General features: G+C 39.4%; 1 protein-coding gene and 1 long non-coding RNA gene across 8 annotated transcripts in view; one reads left to right on the top strand and one right to left on the bottom strand.

Moving 5' to 3' along the window:
• The window catches only part of GRM7 (glutamate metabotropic receptor 7), a 618593-nt gene that overhangs the window by 385502 nt on the left and 210128 nt on the right, over positions 1-22963 (top strand). For all 7 annotated transcript variants that reach the window (XR_009222992.1, XR_009222993.1, XR_009223005.1 and 4 more), the window contains one exon: positions 698-837. Coding sequence is in view for 3 of the 7 variants with exons in the window: in XM_058563382.1 (XP_058419365.1) it covers positions 698-837 (140 nt within the window). In the remaining 4 variants the exon portion in view is untranslated. The remainder of the gene's footprint in view (positions 1-697; positions 838-22963) is intronic.
• On the bottom strand, positions 12520-16319 carry LOC131418751 (uncharacterized). The gene is made up of 2 exons (XR_009223020.1): positions 16104-16319; positions 12520-12995 (listed from the first exon to the last, which is right to left on the bottom strand). It is a non-coding gene; the product is annotated as an uncharacterized LOC131418751 (long non-coding RNA).

Here is a 22963-nt window from a genome sequence, read left to right as displayed (position 1 = left end):
ATTGACTTCAATGTCTAATTGTACCAAAAAATTGGTTTCATCTTAAGATGGATATTTTAAATAAGAACTGAATGGGAGATTGAGAAAGAGACCAGCATTTATTAAACATTTACCAGGCACACTACTAAGCATTTTAGACTGGTTATCATGTAAAGTAAATTAGAATTAATCAGCAAAAAAATATTTCTAAATGGAATCAATATCTTAGTACATATTTAAGTGAACTTTTGTGCTTGTTTGCGTGTTTGTTTTTTTAATTCTCTTACATTCCCCTTTTAAAACTTATTTGTTTATTTATTATTTTTGAAATGGTTCTCTACTGACCAAAATTTAGTGTTAGTTAGAAACTAAAATAATAATAATAATAAAACATAAAGTTATGTCTGGAAAATAATGCATTTAATTTTTATTCCTCACAAGGGGTAACAGTAGAATAAAATATTAAGAAATATTAAACAATTGAACTGCTCAAAGGAGGAGGCAGCGTTGTCTTCTACCTTCTATAATTAGCATCTGTAGGCCCTATGATGACTTGCCCATGAGTTTCAGGGACCATTTGGGGGGAACCTATTAAACAATGGGGTTATCTACTAATCAAACCTTGCTCATCAGCAGGTTTCCAGACCACCACTCATGGCACAAGAGATAGAAGGAATCTTTTTAACTCTAAAATCTTTTGTTTTCTTGTTTTCCTCAGGTAGCGCTGGCACCCCGGTAATGTTTAACAAGAATGGGGATGCACCTGGGCGTTATGACATCTTTCAGTACCAGATGACAAACACCACCAACCCTGGTTACCGTCTGATTGGACAGTGGACAGATGAACTTCAGCTCAATGTGAGTTCTAATGTTCCTCTTTGCTTGTGTGATGAATGAACAGACTTAGTTGGCTCAATTAGGCGAACGTTTCTTGTTTGTATGTTTGTGTCTGTACACAAGTGAACATGCAGCTTGTTACAGGGATGAGCAAGGGCTGATAATCAATAATATAACAATGGTAGTGATGATGGTGATGTTAGGATATGTCTTCTGAGTTTATGCCAGACATTGTGCTCAGCACCTATGTGAATGATCTCATTTAATCTGAAGCTCAGATTGCTTATCAAACAAGGACCAGCGAATACTTTAATACTTGCACAAGATCCCTCTCTTGGTCGGACTTTTCATCCTTCCTTCCTTTTTTACTTCTTTATCTGGTGGTATGTTTTATTATTTTTTTAAAATGCATTTTAGTGGATCACTTTGGTTTAACTGAGAGTCTCTGAGTAATTGCAGTGTTAGTTAATTTCCATAACCTCTCACTATTTCTGTGAAATGTGACCTTGAGTAATCAGCCACTTCCTTGTGCAAGGTAATGTCAACATTCACCAGCAAGAGACCATCAGGAGCTCATCTGTCGTCAGCATAGTTAGGTTTATTAAACTTACCGCATGAAAGACAAGCTCCTGCCAGCAAAACTCCTTCAGGATGGAGGACTTTGGATGGGATTTATTATAGAGTTTGGGCTGAGTTGGGTGATTCTAGGGAAGTAAGGGCCAGTTTTGGGTTGGGTTCTCTTAGGAAGTGGTCACAGTTTGATGATTATATGTATTGGAGATTTTTATCTAGGAGAAGGGAGGATAAAAGCTAGGCAAGAGGTGTCACTTGCAGAGAAACAGTAGGCGCTTAGGTGAACTGGACAAGGGAGATGTTGAGTCGTTTTTGAGGTTGCAGAGTACTCTTGTTTCTGTCTAGTTTCAGACGTGATATCAGAGTGGGCTTATTTCTATCTTGTTCCATCACAGTCATAGAGTGGCCTTGTCTGATTATCATTTATGTTCTGCAGAAGTTGTTTATGTTCTGTTTGGAATATGCCTTCCTAGTTGTTAGCTGACAGCTGTCCTGCCATTTTTTTTTTTTTCTTTTTTTACTTTCTTAATATTTCAGGTTCAACATTCAATAGTGAGCTTCTAATAATACTTACAATTCAGAATTATTTGGAATTATTGTTAGTTTAAGTGAATATACTAGTCTTCCCAGAGAGAAAAGAACATGGGCCAGGGCAGCTCCACCCTGGCTGGGCCCAGCACAGCTGGAGCTCAGCACATCACGCATGCCCTGTTTTTCCTCTCCTCCAGGGAGAGGGCTTAAATAAGCCAGGACTCAGCCTGGTGGATGGGGTCCTGAAGCCTAGATGGGGAGAAATTGGAGAAGTAGGGGTGCTGCTGGGCCTCTTCTTCTGAGATGTGCTGGATGGGGTTACACTCCAAGAGGTTCTGCAGCAGGTCCCACCCTGTGGCATTGAGCTTGGGTACAATGTTCACCAGAGACGTTGTGGCTGGGCACATTGGGGAGGGCTTATAAATCTGGTAAGCCTTCCCAGGTCCATAAATATACCTTGAATTTATAGTATATGCAAATATGATTTTCTTTTATCCAGCAAGTCCCTCCATTACTCTGGATTCTCCAGAGAAACAGAACCAATATAACAGATAAATAGACAGACAATAAAAAATTAGCTCACATGGTTATGAAGGCTGAGAAGTGCAACTGGCAAACCAGAGACCCAGGAGAGCCGATTGGGTGTAAGTCCAGCCTGAGACTGAAGGCAGGAGAAGACTGATGTTCCAGCTCAAAGATAGGCAGAGAGAGAGAGGTTTCTCTCATACTCAGCCTTTTTGTTCTATTCAGGCCTTCAATGGATTAGTTGAGGCCTGTCCACATTGGGGACATCAATATGCTTTACTCAGTTTACCAATTCAAATGTTCATCTCATCCAGAGACACCCTCACAGACACACCCAGAATAATGTTTAACCAAATATATGGGCACCCCATGGCCCAGTCAAGTTGACGCATAAAATGAACCATCACACACTGTAGCCCAGAAAATTTCTTCTAGTGTTTCTTCCAAAGATGAAAATTGTGCCATTAGCTTTTATCAGCCTACACGTTAGGATGCACTTTGGAAATTATTGAGAGCAAGTCTTCTTGAGAATGAAATACAGAATTGATGTCTCGGGGGTTGTAGGGTTTAGGTCATGGTTTCTAAGAAGAGAGGATTGTGCAAAAAGTGGAGGGTGAGGAAACCACCACAGGCCAATTACCTCATTGGCACATTGCCCTGCCTGGCTCTCCTTGGTTCTGTCCAGTTCTCCCTCTCCTGAGGTCCACCATCCAAGTGAGCTGATACAAAGGTTGGCTCCAAAGGGTTTTGATCTGGCATCCAAGAATGGGTGGAGCCAAATCAGCAAGTGCCAGCCTTGGCTGAAATAAACACTAAGGGCCAAAACGAAAGAAGAAGCTAAAATTTTCCTGAACTCAAGGCACACTAAAATTGCAAGCAAAGAAAGAAAATGAAAGCAAAACAAAGAAAACCTAATAGGTAAGCCCAAGGAGTAGTAATCAAAAGCAGAATCAAAGCAGCATAACCTGGCTTACATACCCAAAGTGTGTTTTTATTGGATGTTGCGTGTGTGACACAAGTAGGGGTCAACCAGAACTAAAGGCAGAGACTCAGGGTCTGTGGTACACATGTGACGTGCTCAGGGATTATTGTCATGCCCAGGAGATTATATTGATGCGTTCTTCTGTTCTAGTATAACCCCTGCACCAATGTTAAATTTCTGGCATGGGTAATTTGTCCATTTACACAAGATTTCCCAAGCAACCTTTACCAACTTCACATATTTCCTGCGAGTTCTTAAGTCTACTATCTTTGAGAACCAACATCAACCCTCATTTTATTTTTCTTTGTTTAGTTTGCAATTTCTCCCTCATAAGAATTGTATTTGATTAGCCATTCAACAAGTTTTGTTTTTTTTTTTTTGAGTATCTTTCATGTGATAAGCATTGAGCTTATGGAGCAGTGTGGGTGATTAGCAACACAGGATCAGGAAGACTGCTTGGAGTGGGAGGGGTAAAACTGAGAATCCCAATTGACTGTTCTTAAATATGTGAGGGCCAAAATGAAATGTATATAAGGCTGAAACTCAGAAAAGAGTTTTGATCTATAGATCTAAAAAAAAAGAAATTGTTAACCTATAAATGGCCTTTAAATCCATTAAAGAGAGAGAAAAGAAAATAGCAAAGAACCCAAGGCCTTGAAGACCTCATAGAAAATAATACAGTTCCATTCCACCTATTCCAAATAGCTCCCAATTTAAAATATTCTGTTTAATTTGCCTGGAAATTTGGGTCGACCGTATACTTTGGATTTTTGTTTTTGTTTTTAGAAGCTAGATCAGCGGCATATGCTTGACATGGTATTAAGTGGGAACACTTTTTTTTTTTTTTTTTTTTGTGAGGAGATCAGCCCTGAGCTAACATCCGCCAATCCTCCTCTTTTTTTTTGCTGAGGAAGACGGCCCTGGGCTAACATCTGTGCCCATCTTCCTCCACTTTATATGGGACGCCGCCACAGCATGGCTTACCAAGCAGTGCGTCGGTGCGCGCCCGGGATCCGAACCAGCGAACCCCGGGCCGCCGCAGCGGAGCGCGCGCACTTAACCGCTTGCGCCACCGGGCCGGCCCCGGGAACACTTTTGATTTTATTTTTTCCTGCTGAGAGTGGTGTGTTAGGAAGAGCAGATAGGCAGATAGAACACCTGAGTTCTCAGGTGGCTCTAGTAGTTTGTGCTTGGTGTTGCATGCAACCTAAAAGTCTGAATGACTGAGCCAGGAGCAGGGCCATTTTCAGAATAGTGAGTGGCTGAGTTAATTCAATTTAGGGTGGTAGCCAGGATAACTGGCCTTGATTGGAGGTTATTCTGTTGACGCCTTTTATGGACTCCTTAGGATATTGTTAAATTGCATTCGAATCAAAAAGAAAGGACAAAACAGGAGGTAAATTCAACACCAAGAGGCACTCCACCCCTCTCACCTGGAGACCAGGGACCACAACGCAGGTAGCCTGTCCTGTGGTTGGTATCCTATCCAACATTACTCTGTCCATGATGTTCCTTTTTCTCTAATCATTCTGATTCAGTTAAAAGTTCTGTGAAAGTGGAATTTGGGCAAACTTAGTTTTGTAGGTTTGCTTTCTTCTAGTCAAGGGAACAAAACAAAGCATTTCAAGTGACAAGTATACTTCTGCTCATTTACACAGACTCAGGAGTACTCTTTCAATCCCCAGTTAGATCATCTCTAGCAAATGAAATTTTCAGGAGAGCTCTCTTTGTGGTCAGTAATTGCAAATGAGTTTCTGAGCCGGGAAATCAGAGCTTTAGGTTCTCAGAATCCCAGTGCTGCAGACTAAGACTGCTTTGCCGTTCTATATCCAATCCTCCAGAATTTAGGTGTCTAGGAGTGTGCTGTCTGTTATGGAATGTCATCTTGTCCCCTTACTGCCGGAGTAGTAGCTCTGGGCCCTGTCTCCTCTGTGGGCTAAGAGATGACTGCACGGTTTGCTACAAGGATATTTCTGCACAAACCAGAAAAGGTAATCAGAAAAAGCAAAGCTATTCACTCTCCCAATTGCAACCCTCATAGAAATAACCCTGACTTATTTTCTCAGGTTTGTATTCTACTACGCAGAGATTCCATAAAATACTATTCCTGGTGGAGAAGCAAGAGAACAGATAATGCAACAAATATACATTGGTTATCTGCAATGTGTCAGGCAGGGTGATAGCTAATGCAGATGTGAGGATAAACTAGGGGCAGGTTCCTGCCCTTGCAGTTCACAGACTAGGATAAGGGTCTGTAATAGAGCTAGTTCATTTAAAGGGCTTAGAGAGGCACTGATTTATATTTGAACTGGGTTTTGAAAGATAAGTAGTAGTTTCCAAGATGGAGAAGAGGAAAAAAAAATGCTTTAGAATGAATAATGCAGTACTATTTGAAAATTGGGATAGGAGAATGTGTCAGAAAAAAGGCAAGAAATGAAATGTAGATGATTTAAAAAATTCTAAATTTGTGATGTGAAATAAATGGTTACGTATGTAATGTGTGTTAGAAACAAAGGTTATTTTTTTTGTCATCTTTCATTTATGTGCAATTAGTAGAAAAATTAGATATGCTCAAAATGTTAATTTTTCAAATAACTGAAATTCCTTAAAATACCAAAATGTTAATTAAAGTTAAAGAAAAAAAAGAACTATTCTTAATATGTAGTTTCCTACAGTGAATTGCACACTCTCTTAAATAGAAGACTCTGAAGGAATATTACTTAACCTTTTCTGGAGACTCAATCGTCTGCCATTCTGTAGGATAGATCAATTTTGTGATTTTCTGAAGTTTGCGGAGTTTGTTAGATTTTTAAGTGATTTGTTCCCTGTTGAACTTACTTTCTAACTAGAGATTGAAAGCTCTTGGAAGTTAGAATCCATGTTTTACTCATTATTTTATATACCTACTAGCACAGTAGCTGGTGCACAGTAGGCATTTGGGTTTTTTTCATTAATATATAAAACTGTGTAAAATGAACATGAACTCTTTTGACAGTGGACATTATCTGCAGCAAGCAGCCACACTTGCTCCTTCTGGGAAGAGCATCCAAGTTTCCTTTTAACTATGTGGTTTGCCCTGGGTAATTCCCAAGTCCAGGGACAGGGCCTGATTCAGCCTAAGCCAATCACCATGGCCGTAGTGATAAGGATGGGCGCCAAACTAATTCTGTCCAATCAGAACGATTCATGACATCTGCTGGCTTATCTGGGACACCAACACACTCTTCTTGGAAGTGGGTGTGGTCTTAGGAGCCACAGGAGCCATTTGGAGGCCACCATGGAGGAAATCTTGGGAAAACGAGTCAAAACTCAGAGACAGAAACTACATCTAAGTCGTATTGTTTGAGGCATAGGAAACCTTTATTGGAAGCCATTTTCAGTGCTTTCTGGATTGTTCAGTTATCAATAAATTAAGATGATTTAAGTATGATACTGTTTCCTTATGTATTTGCCGTAGCAATCAAAAATGGAAAAACAAAATTTGGTTTTGTCTTAATATGCCCAGATTGGAAAGGAAAAAATATCAGCCTACCCTCAATAAGCAGAATTTTTTCAGATTTCATTAAACTGAAGTGATTAACAATTAATTTGAAAAGTTATGATTTTTGTTAAATATTGAATCTTTTCACACTGGTTAGAATTTTGGCTCTCACAGGCATTTAAAGAGATAAAAAGTGTGGTTGATTGCCAAAATCATTGTTTAATGAAATTATATATCCCAAAATCAATACTTACTTATACTTGCCTATAAAACTACTAATCACTCTATTGTTTTGTAATTGCAACAGTAAAAATGTTTTAAAAATCTATTCAAACTCATAATTTGCCATATATGGCATAAGATGTGGGGTAATGGATAGCCATAATCAAAGCAATGTTGTCAAAGAGAAAAAAATGTAACTTGTCAAAATCTAGTACTTCAGCTTCAATTTGAAGGCTTCTTTTCTGGAATCACCTTCCTGTTCATCACAATTAATGGCTATTATCTTATAATTTATAGCTTTGTTGTCAATAATTAGGACTACAGGCTTTGAAGCTGACCTGATTAAATGGATCTGAGTCTCAGCTCCACCACTTACTAGCTGTAAAGCAGACTTACAATAGTACCAATTTCATAAGGTTATTGTTAGAATTAAATGTAGTAATATATGTAACACACTCAAAACAGTGCCTAGCACACAGTAAATATTCAATAAATGTTAGCTACAACAGCAACAACTATAATAATAATTTAATATCCTTAGTTTATTACATCATCTATAACTGCTAACAATTGTCAGTTTCTAGTGCTTAGCTAGATTATTTTTCTTTATACCCCAGCACCTGGCATAATGCTTAGCATATAAAAATGCCTTGTTCTATATTAAATAGATGAAAAGATGAACAGACAAACAGTTGAATTATATTATAAATTACTTAGGGACAAGGGTTGTCATTTGTGATTTAGAATTCTCAGTGCCTGTTTGACGAATGGATGAGAGGATTTATCCAGAATTCTACCCCAGTCACCAATTCCATATGATTCAAGGATCCATTCAGGATCTTGCTTTACCAGACAGGTTCCCCAAGAATTTTGTAAGTGGCCTGTAGGCTGGCTCAAATTGCAAAGATAGATTGTTTTAGTCTCTGAATGACTAGGCAAGTCAGGAAAAATGGAGGAAAAGATTTTAGTTTCGTTCCAATTGATGTTTAGTTTTAGAAACCTACCAGTAGCTACTTGAGAACGTGGAGTAGGATTACTGTTCTTGGGAGATCAAGTCGAGGAGTCATTGGCTACTTTCGTGTTAGTGAAAGTGAATTAACAAGCAAATCATTGAAGCTGGTTCCATCTGCCACCTGCCTTTCTGCTGTTTAATGCCACATTAGAAGAAGAGTCGAAACAGCAAAGGATTTAGGATTAGGTGGAACTGGATTATAACGCTGGCTCTGCCCAGTTATTAGATCTGTGAACCAGGACAAGGAAGGCCTCTCTGACAAGATGGCATTTAACCTGAAACCAGAGTGACAAGAGTTATTTCCACTTGTCAGCATCTCTGAATATGTGATATTTTACAAAGGATGTTTACAAATCCAAAACAGTAAGTACTTCTTTCCAATTTTCAGCCAAATTGAGACGAGAGATCCCAAACTGAGTACAGACGGCAGGTGTGTTGAAAAAGTTAATTACTTGCCAATATTTTAAGAATCAAGAAATTTCATAAAAATAACTATTTTTGGCTTCTCTTTTAAAAATCAGAAGATCTTGCAATAACGTGCCCTTATCCCATGCAGCAACAGCTAGGTCTGTCTAAATAGCAGCTTCCCACTTCAGACAGAGTTTGTGTTCTCCAAGTTACCACAGACTCCACCATTCCCCACTGCCTGACACCCAGCTAACTCCACTCACTTAGCTAATCCCCCTTATGCCCATAGACGATTCATTTCATTCACCTAATCTAGACTTAGAGTAGATTCTAATTTATTTCTACTAATTTGTTTTGAGCATATGCTTGACTTTTTATTTATGGTCTCTGGAAATTGTTTTTAAAAATCAACAATAATATCTCAATAGCATTAATGACCCAAAACAACCATAGGTATGTAATAATGCTTACTTTAAAGGGTCAATAAATGCAGCCTGCAAGAGAGTGCCTTAGTAAAGACAATGCTTTTGTTTGGAAATATGTATTTGTACATGTTCTGAAATGTATTGAAAATGAAAGAAACAGAGTCACCCTTGTGTTGTCAGCATTTCTTCTAGTGATCAATGGTGTATAACTGTGTTCTGTCTATGAATGTCTGGAAGATTAATAGAAATCGTAATTATCAATATGACTCCATGAACATGTATATTACAGAAGCCTAAACCCCCATAATTTCTTGTTTGCATCGTAGGCATTCGAGCAAATCACTTCATGTTTATTAATATACAATTACGTTCTGTGGGGAAATTGCTGAGTTTAATTACTAGCTGCATTTTGGGCTCAAGCAAAATACATATGAAAGGAGAAATAATAAGAAGGATGAGTTTAGAGAGCTTGACTATTATAACAGGGACTCTCACCAGTTGTTGCCAATCCAAAATTATAAAAGGAAAGAAATGTGTTTATGTGTCCTCTGCCTAACTTTTTGCCCTGGGAAGACAAAAATTCTGGAATGACCTGATTATGTTAAAATAAAAATATAGGAATTGGATTTGAAGTGTTTTCAAACCCCTGGGGGATAGTCTTATAAAGTGCGACAGCATCAGAAGGCCCGGTTAAGTCCTGCCTTTGCCACTTGTTGCTTGAGCAAATCATCTAACATCCCTGAACCACAGATCCCTTGTGTATTTAGAATGAAGCCAAGTCAAGCAAAATAGCTTCTTCACAAGGACACTTGGAGAGTGAATTGAGAAAATTTCCCTGATATAAGAAAGCATGTGATATTTGTGGTCATGTTTCTTGTATTAATTTCCTATTGCTGCTGTAAATAATTACCAGAAATGTAGTGGCTTAAAGCAACAGATTTATTATCTTACAGTTCTGTAGGTCACATATCCAACACAGGTCTCACTGGGCTAAAGTCAAGGGGTCACGAGGGCTGTGTTTCTTTCTGGAGATTCTAGGGGAGAATCTGTTGCCTGCTCATTCAAGTTGTTGGCAGCATTTGGTTCCTTGTGGCTGTGGGACTGAGGTCTCTGTTTCTTTGCTAACTATCAGCTCTGGGTTGATCCTGCCTTGGTGTGTTGGCTCATGTCTCCCTTCCTCCATCTTCAAAGCCATCAATGGCAGGTTGAGTCCTTCTCGTGCTTCCAGTCTCTCCTGCCTCCTCTTCAACAGTTGCATCTCTCTTATTGACTCTTCTGCCTTTCTCTTCCACTTTGAAGGGCCAATGTGATTATATTGGCCCCAGCCCGAATGATCCAGGATAATCTTCCTATTTTAAAATCTATAACATTATTCTTTCTGCAAAGTTTCTTTTGCCATGTAATGTAATATATTCACAGGTTCAAGAAATTAGGAAGTGGAAATCTTTGTCAGGGATGGGGGTGGGGATGGGGCAGATTATTTTGCCTAACCACAGTACTTTACTGCATAACTTTGTTTTCCTATGAAGTCTATAACATTCATATTACACTCCCATTATTGTTAAATAGAGTTAATATAGTTGTATAAAATGATAGGAGTTTTATGCAGTTCTGGATACTTAAGCACCTTCGGTATCTAAGTGAGCTAATCTGTTTGATTGATAAATGTTCTAATCACATTTCTGAAAAAGTCTGGGGAAGAACCCTGAATTAATGATAAGCAGACAGAATCCCCATCGAGGGAGGAAGCAGGATTGAAGATTCACAGGAAGAGTAAGTGATGCCAGCATCATAGGAGATTTAGATGAGGTCCCAGAGAGAGATCTGTTGACCTTCAACTTTTTCTTAGGCTTCTGCAGCTAACATGGCCCAACCTGCTGAAATTAAATGAAATTCCCAAGGGGGTAGTGAGAGATGAGGCTACACCTTATCTTAACCCACATTTCTTTTTTTATTTGTAGTTGGATAATATTTTGATCATGCTAACTGATGTTTCCCAATCATCCTACTCCCAATTAATTAATTTTTTAATTCCCATTAATAATCTAAAAGATTAATTATTTTAATCTTTTATTCCCATTTTAGCCCCCAAAATTCCTGACCATTTTGTTCTGATTGCATTAGTTCTCTTTAAATGACAAAGCAGAAACACAGAGAAAGAGAACAAATTGGCAGTTCCTCAAAAAGCTAAACATAAAGTTTCCATATGAACTAGCAATTCCCTTCCTAGGTATATACCTAACTTTGAGGTTCATTGGTCTGTGAAAGGCCATGAAGCAGTAGAATTCAGTAGTTAATAGCTTGGAATTTGGAGTATTGACTGCCAACTCCCCGACAAAGCTACCAAAATAGCTGTTTATCCTTTGTCGGGGGAAGAGGGAGAATCTCCCTCTGCCCTTTCCCTTAAGGTTCTTCTGGCTGGCCAAATAATCAACACGACAGGTTAGCAGGAGAAAATAATACCAAGTTTAATAACATGTATACATGGGAGAAACTCAGAAACGAGCAACTCGTCCCTCTGTCTAAGCTGCTTGCTTAAGTATTGCAGCTAAAGGCGAGGAGGGTGTTGGGGGTGGGTAGTGGCCTGGGACTTCAGAGGGCAGGAGGACAATTCTTTTTGGGGTCATCTATAGATAATGTGGTCAGGGAGAGACAGAGTTTTTTGATAAAAGAGGCTTGGTGCCTTTGCTATTGTAACCTCTATCCTACATTATCTTTATAGCCATCATGATAGAAGATCTGTTCCAGGAAGGAGCCACCATGTCAAATTCTTTAGGCGGTTAGTGGGGAAGGTCAAATGTCCCTCAGAGAAAACAATCAAGGTAAAGAGATAAATTTCAGGGTGGCCAAATCTTGATCTCCCACAGTCCCGCCTTTGAAACTAAAAGTTTCACAGTCCTTTTGAAACTTAAAGAAGTTTCATAGTCCAGAAGCTGAGTTGGTAGATTGTTTCATCTCACTGAACACATTTCTTAGTCCTGATAATAGATCAGTTCAATTAAGTTCATTTCAGAAGGTGGTGATGCAGGTGGGCTCTCAAGGTTACGCCTATATTGTGGAAGCAAGCAATCAAGTATTTAATAGAAGCATTTCTATGGAAACAAAAGAAAAACAAGGTTAATTGTTGGAGCAAATTGTAAACCAGTTTCTGAGGTCAGAGGACAGCCAGTTAAGATGATTTTTAGATGTCAGCGTCAAAGTATCTTTTGCAGTTTAAAATGTCTCTGATGGTGTCGTCAGGTCATCTCTTAAGTTTATATCAAGTTCATCAGCTTCAGTTTGTAAGGCTTCAGGAAAAAGGGCAGGTTCAGTTCTCAGTGATTTCAAATGAAAATGATGGAAAAAATCAAAAACGTTAGTTTGGACATCTGTAGCCAGATATTTCAGGAGACTAGAAGAAATCAGGATCCAGTCCAGTCAACAGATATAAAACAAAAACCTCAAAAGACAACAAAACTAGGATCTAATATCCGCAAATTTATACTGAAATAGTTTTTACTGAAATATAATTTTTTCTCTCTAAAATCACCCTCATTTTTATTAAGATAGCAAAATTAAAACTAGTTTACAAAATAAGTCTAGTTCCAATAGAATTGGCCCAATTATTTACATAAGTACAGCAAGAATAGCAGTTGATCACATAGGCTCTTTTAAATCTGCTTTGCTGGACCTTTTTATAAGGAATCTCAGATTGAACTTTAAAGGTCTCTCGAGGCCGGGAAAGCCAAGCCAAGGATTTTGTCATCAGACTTTGCCTGCAATACCTATAGATTTGGGTGAATTCCTCTCTTCCGAGGTTTCCCCAAAATATTTCGAGGTTCCTTGTACCTGCCAGATAAGTGACATTCTTTACTTATCCTGGTAAATGCTGCTTGGAACATAAAGGTACCAGGCCAATATTTCCACGTGGCTTTATTCCATAAAGTCCAATCTTCATTCCTCAAAAGCTGTATGGTTATATTGCAAATATGATGTTCCAGTCACAACCTTGGTAATAGAACCAGTGTTTCCAATTGTGTCCTGTTATAAGGAGAACAGATTCTTATTGAACTTATGCAAATAACTATATTGCCATGAAAACAACAATACTCACTTACTAAGAGTTTCTAAATTCGAGGGATCAGGTAGAGAGAAAAAGATAAATATTTCAATTTTACTTACAAAAGTATCATTTACCAAATTGCTATAAGTCATAGCTAGCTCAGGAGAAAAGAGAAAAAGTTTTCCTTAAATCTGAAAAAACAAAACATTAAAAATTCAGCAATACTTCAAACGAAAAATCATAAAAATTATAATCATCCTTGTCAGTTGGTTCAGTCCTGTGTAATCCATTCTTGATCCCAATCTTGTTGTTAGCAGCTTCATGAAGTTATCAGTCTCTCCATCAGATTTCTATAATTTTTTACCCAGTTCAGTTTTATGATCAGAAAGTTTGTCAGAAACCTGTACTCCAGTGTAAATGTCAGAGTCCTTTCCATGAATTTTTCTGAAGTTGAAACATTTTGCAAAAGCATTAGAGCAAAGAAATAAGTCTGTAAACAACAAGACCTCAAAATGGCAATTGACAAAGAAATTTGGTTAATTTTGTGACATACAACACTTTAAAATAATAATAACCAGAATTATGACTGATAATCAGGACAGATCAGCATTTCAGTAATGTTATACAATTTTAAAACACCTATATCAATAACATCTGCCCACATAATAGCACCTAAGCAGACTTATCATCACTTGTCTGACAGTGCTTTCCATGTAATTTAACATACTGAATAAGCCTAATAAGTTAAGTATCTTTCTCTTTATAGGAAGAGAGCAAATTTCTTTGAGAAGTTCCAGGGCCCTTTGAAAATTCTCAAAGAAAAAAAGTAAAAAAAAGACTTTATTTAAGATATGAATTTTGGAGAGGCTTGTCAAAAATATAAACAGTCAAGTCAATGCAAACAGAGCACTAACAGTCCAAAAAGCCTTAATAGAGAGACCTCAGTCTTTTGAACACAGGAAATTATTTTAACAGTTTTTTTTTTTTTTCTGTCTTTTAGGTAAACTTACCCAAAGGTAAAGAAAAATCTTTTATAACCTCTTTATCAAGTTTAAGCAAATTATCCTTTTAAGAGAAATAAGACCAAATTTTAATTTTGCACCAACTTACTTCTGCTATTAAAACTCATTTACTTAATTAAATTCATTTCAATCTTAGCCAACTTGACCATGCAAAAACTCCTTTTCCAGAATTCCTCTTCCACAAAACTTCTATAACTTTCTTTTTACATTCGGAATTTGTCCCATGTCTTTCTTTTCCCTCCTAGTACTTGAGGACAAATTTATCTTTCTTAACCAAACAAAATATTTCCATTCTTTGTTCCTTCTTTATACATCTTACTTTCCTTGTACACAGACATATTTTTCTTAATATTTAGTAGCTTCAATCACATATATTAATTAGAAATTTTAACCTTTAGAAACCTTAATTTGTAAGTAAAGACAATTATAAACCTTTTTTACAGTAGCATTTCATGGCTTGATAAAATTTATAAACACTTCATAACTTCTAGAAATATGTTACTTTATAGTACAATCTTTTAATAAAACACATGTTTATCAATAGACCCAAAACACCTTTTAGTTTTCCTGTACTGAAAAGCCAAATGTAGACAAACGTACATTTAGCAATCAATGTCTAATATCTTATTTGGAAATGATGATACTCAGAGAATTTTTATCATAAAATTTAGCAAAACTCTAAAGTTTTAAGTCACCAAAAAGAGTTTGGAAGCTGTAACCACCATAACACATAATTATTGTTTAAAGTTCATCCAACATTTATCTTTTTCACAACTATTTAGTTACTTATTCCCAATAATTATTTAGATTGCCTACCAGACTTCGTAAGACATTAGATAAAATTAGCCATCATTTAAATTACTATTTTTGTTAACTAGTACTGTAATAGAAATAACATCAGTTTTTTCCTACAAAATTTCATGCAATTTTCATCACTTCTTATACCTTTAAACATAGTTATCATTAAGATTTTTATCAATAGGTCTTGGTCTTCTAATTTTGGACAAGGGAAGCATTCCCAGTCAGACATTTTAAAACATACTCAGGCAAAGTTGATGTAACCTCTTTATATAAAATTAGCTCAAACATTCCAACCTTTATAATCTTATCAACACTTAACATGTTCTCAATTCAATTGTAACCTGAGTCAAGGTCTTAAGGCTACTCAAATTTTTCCCTTCCTTTTTCTGGCCTTTTCTTAGGTACCAAATAAATAATTATGTAAGAGCTCTCAAAACATTTTTTTCCCCCAATTTAGAAGTTTTTCCAATTCAAAGGATCCGTCGTCTGGCCATTGACGAGTAGGATCTTCATTTGTATATTTATTCCAATAGTGACTCGAACCAATAAGCCTTTTTAAGGAAAGACCCGGAGGTAACTTTCCACGCTTAGAATAAATCTACCATGGATGCAAGAGGCGTCCCTGGTGAGGGCGCAGATGATGTAGCCCCCATGATCCACAGAATTCACTCCCAAAGATATTCAGAGAAAGTAAAGACCTTCGTTGCACAGGCGGTAAGGATGGTGTAGTGAAAACGGTGTCTCCGGTCTCCCACAATAGTGTGGGACGCCTCCAGTCACAGACCCGCTGATCTGTGACACTGGGCAGGCGATACTGGAATGGAATTTTTCCAGCACTAACAAGCAACGAAGGTTAAGACGACAAAAGCCCTTATGGACTGGGCCCTTTATGACAAACTCCCCTAAGAGCTTGGCACAGCCGGACAAAGAGACAGTTCGGAACCCCAGTCTACTCGACTGGCCACCAAGGTGCACCCCGGTAAATGCTGGAGACCAAGGAGAATATTCTCACTGGTCACAAAGCCAAGTTTTCAGGACACAGAACAAGACAGAGATTACTCTGGGAGGAAAAGGGATCAAGATCAAAAACCAAGAGTACTCTACCAAATTTAAAGCAAGAGTCACTAAAAGTGCAAGAAACTAGTTTCCCAAATATTTTCTCCTGCCAATCTAAATTTAGAAAGAGAAAAAATTCTCACCATTTCCTTCCGCCGGACTCCTCAGATAGAGATTCCGGGAGGCTGACGTGGTAAGAAGTCTTACCTTTTGCCGGCTTTCGTCAGGCGTTCCTGTATCTCATCATCTGCAGTAGTCCAGGGAGAAGGCAGGTCTTCCAGCCAGAGAAGGCACTTGCCAGCCAGTGTGGCTCCTGGTGACTATGCCAAAACTGTCGAGGGAAGAGGGAGAATCTCCCTCTGCCCTTTTCTTTAAGGTTCTTCTGGCTGGCCAAATAATCAACACGACAGGTTAGCAGGAGAAAATAATACAAGTTTAATAACATGTATACATAGGAGAAACTCAGAAACGAGCAACTCGTCCCTCTGTCTAAGCTGCTTGCTTAAGTATTGCAGCTAAAGGCGAGGAGCGTGTTGGGGGTGGGTAGTGGCCTGGGACTTCAGAGGGCAGGAGGACAATTCTTTTTGGGGTCATCTATAGATAATGTGGTCAGGGAGAGACAGAGTTTTTTGATAAAAGAGGCCTGGTGCCTTTGCTATTGTAACCTCTATCCTACATTATCTTTATAGCCATCATGATAGAAGATCTGTTCCAGGAAGGAGCCACCATGTCAAATTCTTTAGGCAGTTAGTGGGGGAGGTCAAATGTCCCTCAGAGAAAATAATCAAGGTAAAGAGATAAATTTCAGGGTGGCCAAATCTTGATCTCCCACACCTTTATTGCAATGTTGATTCTTTACTACAATAAGGGAGACAACCCCCTTGAAAAAGTCTTAGTAGCCTGAGGTCAAGGGAAGATATTTTTATGATTTGGGGGTCTAGATTGAGGCACTCCTTCAATGGGGGAGGCTTGATCAGAATTGGGCAAAGTCTGTGTTATTATAGTTTTGCATTGCTGGGCCCAGCAAAGAGGGTTACTTTTTGAGTAAATCGTCATTTGGCTTGCGCCAGTTGAGTGATAAGTGATCCTGAAAAAGGACTACTTACCCTTATGGAAATTTATGGAATGATCTACTGTTCAAATAGATTAATTTCTAGGAAGTTCCTAAAATAAACCATAACAATATTTGTCGCTTTATCTTTCTGGGCAAGGGTTTCTCAAATTATAAAATCATTATCGATGTAGACAGTTTTAGTTTCCTTTGCCCTCTTAAGCTGGGTGGCTGGCAAGTTGTTCTGAGGAGATGGACCAAGTTAGAATCTTTTAGTCTGCAATAAACCACCTGTGTGCAGTCATGCTAAATGGAGTTCTGTGACACCTAGTAAGGGGCTGTTTTGTGGCGTTACTTCTAGCCACATTCAGGGATAATTCTTGCTTGAATGTCATAGGCCATGGTGAAAAGTCAAACTTATCTGCCATTTCTACTCTTCCCAAACCTTCAGAATCAAAATAGCACGACTACCATTCTGTTTGTCATCCCAACCTGCTCTAATTGCTTAAGTAAGCTGGCCCTGTAATTGATCCTGTTAAAGTCTTCCTCTATTTAGATTACAGTGTCTGTGTCCTAAGTAGGGGCCTTAGTCTGAAAAAGTTCACTTTTCTGGTTGCTGCACCTGGAAGCCCCCTCCCTAAGTTTTCTCAGGTAAGCACTGCCATTCCTAGAGAGGTTTGCCTCATGCCATCCTTCTCTCTAGCATTTGATGTAGCATCATGTCTACAAACTGCTTCTCCAAAAAGTCTACAGTTGAGAATAGTAAACCTTCCCCCTAGAAATCTAAATGAGCACAGTCCCTTTCCAGCCCTCAGTGTGCGCCTTCATGAATGTGTTTCCTGATTTCCCATTGTTAAGAATAAAAGTGGCTTCAGTGAGTTTTTGACTCCAAAGCTTATATTCTCTCATTTGATTGGTTGTGGAGCCCAATGAGAAATCTCTGTCCTCCTTGGAAAATGGGATGAGGAGAGTATAGGAGTAGTGGCCTTCCAGCAACACCCTTTGTCTTACGTCTTGGAGTTACCTCGCCCGCCATTCAAACACAGCATTCTGGCAACAGTGTTCATTCCTTACAACCTCCTCAGCACACGCTCAGCTATTCAGATGTACAGGACGTTTTCAATTGCCTTACTTAATAGTCCTCCCAAATATGACAATGAGAAAGAGGTAACAAGCTCAGAACAAGAAGACAGAGAAGATGTGGTGGGAAAATACAAAGAAGTCGAAATTTCTCATAAATAACAAAGGTGTTGATGATTTATTGTGTGGTGATATTGTAACAGAGCCTTCACAATGACTGAATAGGACAGGAGAGCCTTTATCTTAGCAGGGAACATGACGCCTGCCACTTGAAATCAGACTCAGAAAGCGAGCTTTAACACATTGATGGATATGCATTGGAAAGGTAAGTGGCTTTTTGAAATTGCCCTGAAATCGTTTATGCTTCAATAAGTAGCTAACATTGAAGTTGGTAAATAGTCAGTTACATGATTTGTGCGCATATTTCCTGATAGTTAAATTTTTTCCATTAAAGGTGTAGATTACTTTGGCTGTAAATATCAGTTTACAGGATTCAATCAAGAGTGCCAGATTAGAATGTCAGGAATCTGGTGAGAAGGGGTGGAGGGGTGGAACTATAGTTCTTCTCTCTCATCACTGTTATTGTTACACAAATGAGTGTCATGGCCACTTGAGGTGACTGCCTATGATGAAAGGAGGTTTGAGCAGAAGACTAACTGATTTGCCTTATAGTCATTAGCTTACAACATTGTGGCAAAACTATTGAAGATTTCTTGGATGCCTTGCAAATTTCATTCTCAAGCATTTTATGAGGCACATCTAGTATTCTGAGCATTATTATAGTGGAGTATTCAAGACTTAGGGACTCCTGTTGAAATGCCTTCTTTTATTCATCTTGGCTCTACATTTAAATTTGTTTTTAGAAACATCTGGAGCTAAAATGGCTGATAGGATTATTTTTAAACAGAATATATTACTGATTCTTCTATGTGACTTTTTCTGAGTCAAATCTGCTTTTTCTGTCTTAATTTTCCTTTCTGAGAAATGGAGAGGAATTAGTAGGTCAATGTTAACAGGTATATGCTGACACAGGTCATTTATGAAGAGGCAACGTGGCATAGTGTTAAAAAGCATAGGCTATGGAGGCAGGCTGCCTTGGATTAAATCCCGTGCTTCACCACTTACTAGCACTGCCACTTAATTGCCTTCACCTCTCTTAACTTACTTTACTTGCCCTATCTGTAAAATGGAACTAAAATGGTACCTACCCCATAGGATTGTTGTGAGCATTAACTACATGAAAAGTTCTTAGGATGATGGCTGGTACAATAAATATTTGCTAGGACTATTATTATTGTTGCAGCTTTTCTTAAAATATGAATTGACCTTGTCATTCCTCTGTGCCAAACCTTCCCGCTGTTTCTCCACTTCCTCCAGGATCAGGGTGGGCACTCCTCCCAGCTCCTGCCTTCTCCCCAGGTAGCCTTTGTCCCACCCCTAACTCCTGTGCTCCTGTCACACAGGCCTCCCTGAAGTGTCTTAAATCTGTCACATTCTCTCTGACGTTTCAGTATCTTTTCACGTCACTTGAAACACCATAGTCCACCACTGAACTGAACACTGGCGCCTGAACGTATTCCAACTTCTTTGGGAAGACCCTGCATCCAGCATTTCTTCTTCCTTTTCCTCTCGAGTGGGACTATCCCTCTCCCCATGGCAACTTCATTTCTCTAACCATGGAGTTCTCAGTGGCACGGGACCTCCCAGGGCCCAGTACAGTGTTAGGCACCAAAGTGATACTTAAGAATGAAATTGTGAAGTGATAAAATATTGAAAACTTGGATCTCTTCTCTGGTACCAGCTTCCTTTTTTTCAGAGAGCTCTGTAATTGCTGTGTAGAAGGAAGGGTCATTATTGGAGCTGACAGAAGCACCTCTGGCCTCAGTTCATAGAATGCACTCAACAGAGCAAGATGCCCAGTTGCCAGAGCAGCGCATCTGCCTGATTCTCAGAACTCAACCTCACCACTAGGGAGGGCTGAGACGGGACAAAAAGTCTCTGGAGACAGAGACTAAGGAAGCATTAACCACTCCTCTCCCACCCCTCCCAACTCTGGTGTATATATCAAACATCTTACCTTTTTAACTCCCTAATGCCAGCTGGCTTCCAGAATGAATAGGTGGAGACCAATTACTATCCGAGATGGTTATTTTCAAAAAGGCATCCATGGGTACGTGGCCAGAGGGAACAGATTTAGCTGTGTTAGGTAACTTCTTTAAGAATGAACCCTCCAACGAGGACATGGCTTTGGGGCTGTTATTAGCCTGCCTCTCATTTTGGTTGTTTCGTTCTGAGATATGTGTCTTTATTACTTTTGTTTTCTTCCTCTTCACTGTGATCAACACAAAGAAAAATCATCATATATTCCTTTTTAAAATATGCCTTTTGAAATCTACTTTGAATGTTTTCCAATCCCTTCTTCTAGCCGTTTCTCATGGGATTGCTAATTTCCCTCTCTCCCTGTAAAGCCTGTATCTTCCAATTAAAAAGTAAAATCACATACAAATATATTCAGCAGATTTTGGTACATATCAATTTCTATTTTAAAGCATGGTATAAAAGGGGCTCTATGTCCACTTGTTAAGTTGCAGTCTGTCTTTAATCATGACCTCTTGTTCCTTCCCCCTGGATGAGCAAGTTCAAAGTGTCGGAACACATGCTGTCATTACTGTGAAAAATACAGCTTTCCAGCTTGAAATGTGAACTTGGCCGTCCTTGTTTATCTGTTGTGTTTGAACGTCCCTTGCAGTCATTTTCCTTTGCTCAGCTCACCGAACCTCACACTGACAGCGCTTTTCAGTAACCATGAATTTGCAAGCTTAGTCTTTCCCAAGCCAACTGGAGGGAAATCTGGGGAATTACTGACCTGTTGAAAGACCAGCTGTTTCCACCACCATAGGTGAAAGTCTTCACAGCTCAGTACTGGGCTCTGTTTCATCAGTTCTTGTGCTGTGGGGAAGGTACTGACTGGGTAATTGCTCATGGCATTAAAAATTTATGTTGGCCAACGTATCAAGTAGACATTTATTTTTCAGCTGTGAGATGAATGGGCATTTGAAAAGGAAGTGGAGAGAAAGAAGATGGGATTTAACCGTAAATATCTTTGCTAGTGCTCTTCTTTTGCCAGGAGGGTTTATTACAAACATTTACTAACTAGTAAAGTCTGGGGACCAACCAATCAGTATAGTCACCAGCCTTTGCTGGACTAGAGTCCTGAAAGCCCCCGACAGTGTTAACCCATAAGTTGCTGGATCCTGGGCGGGCCCAGGGTGTCCCAGGGAAAGGTAGGGGGTGCAGAGCAGTGGGAGCACTGGAGGGAGGGGGGCAGTTCTGCTCATCAACTTGCATGAGGGCATTTTACTATTTTACAACTCACGGGGTCATTCCTGTGTATATGACCGCTGACTAGTCCTGTCCCTGCCCACCTCCCCCAGGCAGGCAATTGCCTACACATCTTTGCAGGGGCGGATTAATTGTCACTCTCTTTGCAGAATCTTCCCTAATCTCCAACTCATTCCTACTCAATGTCCCCAGAGCACTGTAGCCATGACTTTCGGATTCTTGAAGTCATATGCTAGGGACCAGAAGATAGTTACATCATGGAGGAGAAACAAATATGGCCTCTGGTGTGCAGTTAACTGCTCTGGGCCTCAGTGTACCCAGGTGTAAAGTGGGGACATCAGCACTGTCCTAGTCTACCTTTCCCCAAAGGCAGATTGTGAGACAAAGATTTGGATGCAAGCATTTGGGAGATGATCCCAGCAAACGTGTATGGGGGTAGGTGAGTGAGGCAGGAAAGGGAAGGGGGCCAATTCAGAGTGTATTGACAAACGGCTTATCACTGTGGGTGTCTGGAGCTAAATCCTACTGGAGACTATGAGCAGGTGTCTAGAATAGCCTCAGAATTGTGGCAAGGAGGCTGGGGGACTTATCTACAACTGCCATGTCTCACAGGCTGCTCCTTGGGTGTTATTTCCTCAGCACTTCCGCTTAAAAATGGCCGGAAAACACCATAAGGCAGGGGGACAAAGAATGCCGTGTCAGCATGTCGGGGAGCAATCAGCATGTACTGAAACAGCCCACAAGGGGCCCTCTGACATGGGCCAGAGAGATAATGAGTGGAGCACGGGCAACACCGGCTACAAAGACCTCCTTGTCAGAGTTTCTGAGATAATGTATGCAAAAGAGCCAGCTCCACGTCTACCCCATTGGACCTTCTCAATAGAGATTTGATTAATAATAATCAATGCTAGGTAACATTTTTGATTACCTACAACATGCCAGTCACTATGCTACATGCTAACTCGTTTAACTCACAGAGCTAACTTATTAGGTAGGGCTATTTTTATTTCCACTGTAAAGATGAAGAACCCAAGGTCCCCAACGACATTATTGGTCAAGGTTATGTATGTCATAGGTGGGAGTGATAAATAAACCCAGGAAGTCTGGCTCCATAGTCCACACTCATAACCACTGTGTATAATGCCCCTCTATGAATAAAAGGAAAAAGAATTGCCTGAAAATATCCTTAGATTCGCATAAACATTAACTAATTCTAACCCTTATTTTTACTTTGCCACTCAGGCAATTTATATGACTCTGGGAACAGACCTTTGGGATGAAGGACTTGACACTTTTCTTGCTTTAGACCTGGCCTATTCATTTGCAGGACACGGTAGATGCTGTGCTTGTCAGACACAGATGCCTTCATTAGTCAAGAGTGTTTACTGAAGGTTTCTCGTGTGCAGAGCTTTGTTCTCAGAGCTGTTGGGAGTCACAGAGGAAGTGGGAGAGACAGTCTCATACATCACCAAGTCTAACTGGATAGTGCAGATGCCCAGAATTACCTACCTAAGTGGCAGAAATGAAAACTAAGCATGCACATCTCAGCCAGGCCCCTCAAGGTAGCAGAGTGGGATTCTTCTTCCTCCTCTGC

The sequence above is a fragment of the Diceros bicornis genome, chromosome 2 (genome assembly GCF_020826845.1).
Source record: "Diceros bicornis minor isolate mBicDic1 chromosome 2, mDicBic1.mat.cur, whole genome shotgun sequence".
Taxonomy (NCBI): Eukaryota; Metazoa; Chordata; class Mammalia; order Perissodactyla; family Rhinocerotidae; genus Diceros; species Diceros bicornis.
Note: the sequence above shows the minus strand (reverse complement) of the source record. Positions and strands in the feature narration are given on the sequence as shown.